Consider the following 6055-nt stretch of genomic DNA (forward strand, 5'->3'; position numbering starts at 1 on the left):
CATATAGGCATCCTCCTGAATATTAACCTTCATCAGGCGATGAAAGGAGACAGAGACAGAGACCCACATTGGAGCACCGGACAGAAATCTCAAGGGGTGCACCCACACACTGAGACAATGGGGATGTTCTATCGGGAACTCATCAAGGCCAGCTGTCTGTGGATTTTTAAGGAGAGAAGCCACAAGCATTGCGGACTCAGGACCACACAGTGGAACTGTGCTTAGCAGACACTAAGCAAATACTGTATGCAGTATTGAAGGGGGGCTGTGATAAAGCCCCTTCTCTTTAAACCCCAGTGTCCCCTCGTGAAGGTACCCCTGAGGTACCGAATGTCTCAGAGTAGGGTAAGAGCCCACCACACTCTCCACATTCAGTCGGCACTGCTCCAAAGAGGAGGCTCACATGTTCATTTTTTTATAGGTCCTTTCCTCCCCCACCCCCTACCTAGCATCTAACATATCCCAGGCTGGCTTTGAATGTCCTATGTAGCCGAGGATGACCTGCCTCTCTCTCCCAAATGCTGGGTTTGCAGGCAAGCACCACCGTGCTTGGTTTATGTAGACCGGGGAATTGGACCCAGAATTTCGTGCATGGAATTTTGTGCATGTTAGGCGAGTGCTCTACCAACCGAGATTCTGCCTCGACCCCCTGAGCCACTTTTTATAGAAAACTGTTTACTCTGATGGTTCCCGTTAGTGACATAGTGTAGCCACAGCTTCGGAGGTAAGCTTCCGCCCCCACAGACTCTGACTTCAGGTTTGCCTCTAGTCAATCACATCCGGCTAAAGTAGCTCTGTGTTGGTTTCAATCTGGCCTTTAGGGCCTTGATAATTTTTTCTCCCTGGGTGCTTTTTCTGTTTGGGGATCTGCAACCCTGGCTGGACTGCAGCTCACAGGTCTCGGCTTCACAAGTGCTGGGCTTAAAGACACACGCCCTCCATGCCCAGCTCTCATAAACCTTTGAAATACTGCATCCATCCCCAGGGAAAGTTCAGGCTCGGCTGCTGGGGGATGCGCATCACACGGGGTGAGTTCAGTTCAGTTTTCACAGGCTCAGCCAGTGGTTTCCAGAACAAGTGAGAGAACCCAAATAAGATCAAGAGAACCCCAGCCCTAACCCATTGTTCACTCCAGAACCACAAGAATGCCCATGTTAGGCCAGAAGAATTGCTTGCCGGACCCTTAGAGATGCATGAGCAATCACACTTATCAATGGATGATGCTTGGGAGGGACACTTTGTTGTCCTTGGCTGGTTGCTACCCGCTTAAACTCAGACTGATTGAAGGATGAAGCACAAGCTTGGTAGGATGGTTTCACAAAGTTACTAACTATATTGCCGAATACTTAAAGTAACAATGGTAACTTTAAAGCTGGCCATGGGTGCATAGTTGTTCAGAGAAGACACCAGAGTAAGACAGACCAGTTCCAAATTGCTATTCCACCACAAACGGAGGGCTGAATCTATGCCCTCATACCCTTTTCTGAAGGATGGGGGTATAATGAGCATAAAGTGGGCTAGTAAATGTGGGGTGTCTTGTTTGGTACCTGGCACATAATGAGCAGGCAATGAACACTGAGCATTGTTAATGGCTGTCTTAGTTACTTCTCTATTGCTGTGACAAAACACCATGACCCAGGCAGCTTACAAAGAAAGGCTTTAATTGGGCATATGGTTCAGAGATTCCTCCTTGATGGCAGACAAAGGCATGACAGCAGAAACAACCGAGAGATCACATCTTTTTTTTTTTTTTGGTTTTTCGAGACAGGGTTTCTTCCTGTAGCCCTGGCTGTCCTGGAACTCGCTTGGTAGACCAGGCTGGCCTCAGTGTTGGGATTAAAGGCACATGCTACCACCTGACCTGGCCTAGTTGTGTTTCTTTAAAAATAAATAAATAACCCAGGCATGGTTTGCCTTAAATCACAGCACGCAGGAGCCAGAGACAAAGGACCTCTATGAGGTTACATAGCAAGTTCCTGGCCATTCAGAGCTACCTAGTTAGACCCTGTGTCAAAATAAAATTATTTATTTTGTAAGCCTAGAAGTCAAAAGACAGTTTGTGGGGGTCGGTTTTCTTCTTCGACCTTGTGAGTCCCGGGGATCAAACTCAGTCAGTCTTGGAGGCAAGTACATTTACCTGCTGGGCCGTCTGCCCAGCTCAAGCCCTGTTTCTTAAGAGCAGAATAGGAGCAAGGTAGTTGGTGGCTGGGACCAGAGAGGCACGAGGGTGATGATCATGGAAAGAGGCTATAGACAGACTGTTTTACAGCCTCCTGGACCACGTGCACGATGCTCTAGTTATCATACAGCAATGCTGTGATCAAATGCGAGCGTTCATGCGCCCAGTGTAGGAGTGCACCTTGGGAAAGGGTGTAGCGGCAAAGACGGAAGCTTGGAGAAAAGGGCTGTCGCCGTGTGTCCACGGTCCAAGGTTGGGGCAAAGTCCGAAGATCATGCCTCGAACCGTGACGGCCCTAAATGCCTCGTGGCTCCTGCTCCCGCCTCCTTCCCTTATCACTGCTGGGGACATAATGGTGAGAGACTTGTCCGTACTCCCCACCTTATTGGCACCAGATTCCTATTTGGTGGGTGGCCTAGGGTACAACCCACGCAAACATCTCGGATGCAGTCCCCATGTGGCTGTGGTCGTGTGCGCGGTACGCGTGTACAAGTGGGAATGCGCTTGCCGGGAGGAACAGAAGCAACCCACAGATGAGTAACAGCGCACACTGCTGCCTCTCCGAGTATTTTTAAACGCTAAAAATACTAGCTAAAAATAGCCTGCAAGCTCCAAACAAGATACTTTCTCTCGGCAGATTCCTGCGCTTCCCTGTTAGGTGAGGGGGCGGAGCATCAGAAACAAACCCCTCTCCCTAGACTTAGGCCTTTAAGCGTTGGCCACGTGGAGGCCAGAGACCACCCCAACACAAGACCACCCCTACCTCACACACAGGAGGAGCGTCTTCCTCCCATCCTCTTATAAAAGTTAAATTTGAGGTTCTATAAGAGATGGAGTTGGGTAAAAGGTCAAGAAGGTCCAAAAATGGTTCTTTCCTGGAGCCAAAAGGGCCAATGACCTATTGTACCTTATAAAATGAACACCGCCTTTCTTGATAGGGGCTAGGTAGGCTAGGTCTAGAGGTGGAGCGGAGCTCAGCCCGGGAGACGTTCGGGAGTCTTTCCTGGCCGGGGCTCCTCGACCCCTGCAGACGTGAGGAGGCTGGGCGTCACGAAGACCTAGGTGGACGAAAGTGTGCGCCTATGCATTTTGTCCTGAAAAATAGTGAGCTGTCGCTGGGGTCTCAAAAGGATCTGCAACCCCAAGTTCACAACTGCTGCCTGGGCGGAGTCGCTCCAAGCTGACTGACATTTGATCTTAAGGGGTCGTCCCCCAAAGACCCCAAAGATTGTCCGTGGAGTCCAATCCCTGGGCCGGCCAGGGACAGCGCGTCCCCGCTTTGCCCCAGTAGGGTTTCCCGCGTGTCTGTGGCTCGGGGTCAGCAGCTTTAGGCAGGTCCTGCGACCTCGCCGGAGTCCGCGTGCCGGCTCCAGGGGCGGGGCGGAGGCGGGGTGGGGCGTGGTCCCGAGCCCGGCCCCGCCCCGGCGCTGACGTCGCGCGGCTGGAGGCTCGGCGGGTCAGCCAGTCCGCCGGGGCGCGAGCGCTGGGCCGGGTCGGTTGGCTGCGCGCGGTGGGGAGGTTGAGGCGGAGGAGCGCGCGCTGGGCCCTGCAGTAGCGGTAACTGCCCCGCGTTACCGACGGGGTCCTGTGGGATCTCTGCTGGCTTCGGTGTCCGGGTTGTGGCACGGCGCGGGGACTCCCCGTAACCCCTTGGTCAGCCGTGCCGGTTTGGGGGCATAGCCCACCGCCCGCTCCGCAGCATGCGTACCTCATACACCGTGACCCTGCCCGAAGAGCCCCCCGCCGCCCCCTTTCCCTCCCTCGCCAAGGAGCTGCGGCCGCGCTCCCCTCTGTCCCCGTCCCTGCTGCTCTCTACCTTCGTGGGGCTTCTGCTCAACAAAGCTAAGGTACGCGGGCCCTTTTCTGGGACCTCCCACGCCGAAGGTCTGGGGTCCACCACGAGTCTCTGAACCCCGGGACGTTCTTTCCCAGATCTTTCCCCTCTTTTCCGAGGGTCTCCTGGCAAGGGATGCCCCCTTCCCTGGAAATCGCCTGCTTACCCCAGACTCCTCCCCTCTTGATATCCAAGCTCCCTAAGGTCCCTGGCTGCCTCCCTGGGTGACCCGGGCACCTGGTGGCTCTTGGCCTCTTAATTCCAGTCACCTATCAAGACAGGTGCAGGCGAGAATAACCTTGACTAGGGCTGGTGTGTGACTAGGGGGAACGGACGGCACGCTGGACTCGGGGTGACTCCTCCAAGGCCAAACTCCAGCACAGAAGGTGTATCAAAGGGGTTGCCTCTCCGTCTCTGTTCCCAAATAGGTTCTCTGCCGGGGGTCAGTTGTCAGGGTGCTTTGACCCTGTGAAGGGCAGAGGTTGTAGACAGGTGTGAGAACGAGCCCTTTCTTTTCCTGGCCCTCTTCACTTGTGTGGAGTGGGCAGTGGATTCCTTGATTGAAGCAGCTCGTGGAGTAATGCTGGGGCTAAGGCTGGCCACTGTCCCTTTGGGAACGAGAAAAGGGGCCTGAGCTTGACAGGTCTTATGTAACAGGCACCAGCTCCCGTGTTGGCAGTGCGTGCCCTGCCCTGTGCCAGGGCTACACCGGGCTCCTTGGTTGCAGCCAGGACACATGGCTGACCCTCACCATGCAGATAAAGCAAAAATGCTACTCAGCTGGGGTCTCCAGTGTGAAGTCACAATATCAGTCCACGGTCCCTACAGGCCCATCCCCAGATGTCACCCGCATTGCCCGTGACGGTATTTGAGCCCCCACTCCTGCCCTGGCAGAGGAGTGCTGTTTACTATGGAAGTGGCATCTGCTCTCTAGACCAGTACTTGCTACTGAGTTAAAGCTAGGTTTGCCGATGGCTGAGTGTAGGGAAGCTCCGGGTCCAAACTTTCTCAACGCTGCACCCTGCACCCGAGTCCCGCTGGAATTGGTTCCTTGTGCCGTCCCTGGGAGAGGCTGGCTGCTCAGGGTTTCTGTCCCACCTTTTCAATCCTAGCCTCTCTTTCCCTGCCAGCCCTGAGGTAGGATTGTTTGCCCTGTGAGAAAGGTCACTCCTGGGACATTTTGTTCCTCTCTGGAATGGAAAGTGCTGACTTTCCCTGGAGCTCCTGATTTCCTATTCATGGCAGAAGAATATCGGCCTGGCTTAGAGCAGCCCTGCTCCCCTCCCCACCGCCCAGCCCTGTAAGCCCCCCACCCCCATTCTACACAGAGCAGTCAGGAGCTGGCAAGTGGAGTCAGGCATGGTGGTGAATGCCTATGATCTCATCACTTGGGAGACAGAGGCAGGAGGATAGCTTTGAGTTTAAGACCAATCTGGTCTACATAGTGAATTTCCACAGTGAATTTTAGGTCAGTCAGCATTAGATAGTGTGAGACCCTGTGTCTAAGAAAGGGGGGAAAAAAAGAACTTGCCAGGTGTTTGGAAGTTCAGGAAATTTTAGATTAAAACATGACTCCCCACACCAAAAATAATAATAATAATCAGAGGGTCCTAATAGTGATTTAGGGGAGCCTCTTCCTTCTCCCTACCACCAAACCAACAGAAGCATTGGGGCCCAAATACTAACCATGGAGGATGCAATGCACTTCCCACCTTGCAGTCGCCCAGTGAGCCTGAAAACGGAGTACCTCTGTGGACTGGTGACTCCAGCCTCCCTCTCCCCACCCTCACTAGTGCTGGGATAAGTGCCTCAGCCGAGAGCCCGCCTTGGTGGACGTGGACATGGTCACCAGTGGTAGGATGCTTTGCATCTCTACAGCCTGTTTAGACCGATGTCGTCTCGGGCACAGGGGGTAAGGACTAGAAAAGAGCTACAAAAACAGGTGTGAGTGGGCAGCGTGTGTGGGCACTCCTCAGTGGGTATCTCCAAGTGGGCACTCCTCAGTGGGTGTCTCCAAGTGGGCACTCCTCAGTGGGCAGCGT

The 6055-nt window shown here is 53.9% G+C and overlaps 1 protein-coding gene across 3 annotated transcripts in view; it reads left to right on the plus strand.

Annotated features, from left to right (window-relative positions):
• Positions 1–6055, plus strand: part of Usp2 (ubiquitin specific peptidase 2) — a 31781-nt gene that overhangs the window by 16591 nt on the left and 9135 nt on the right. Inside the window, exon 1 of one of the 3 annotated variants that reach the window (XM_005347160.2) lies at positions 3667–4026. The exons of the other annotated variants lie outside the window; for them this stretch is intronic. Coding sequence (XP_005347217.1) covers positions 3880–4026 — 147 coding nt within the window. The 5' untranslated portion in view covers positions 3667–3879. Of the gene's footprint in view, positions 1–3666; positions 4027–6055 lie in introns of those variants that run through there. 3 annotated transcript variants of the gene reach the window in all.

This window comes from Microtus ochrogaster, chromosome 5, assembly GCF_000317375.1.
Source record: "Microtus ochrogaster isolate Prairie Vole_2 chromosome 5, MicOch1.0, whole genome shotgun sequence".
Classification (NCBI taxonomy): domain Eukaryota; kingdom Metazoa; phylum Chordata; class Mammalia; order Rodentia; family Cricetidae; genus Microtus; species Microtus ochrogaster.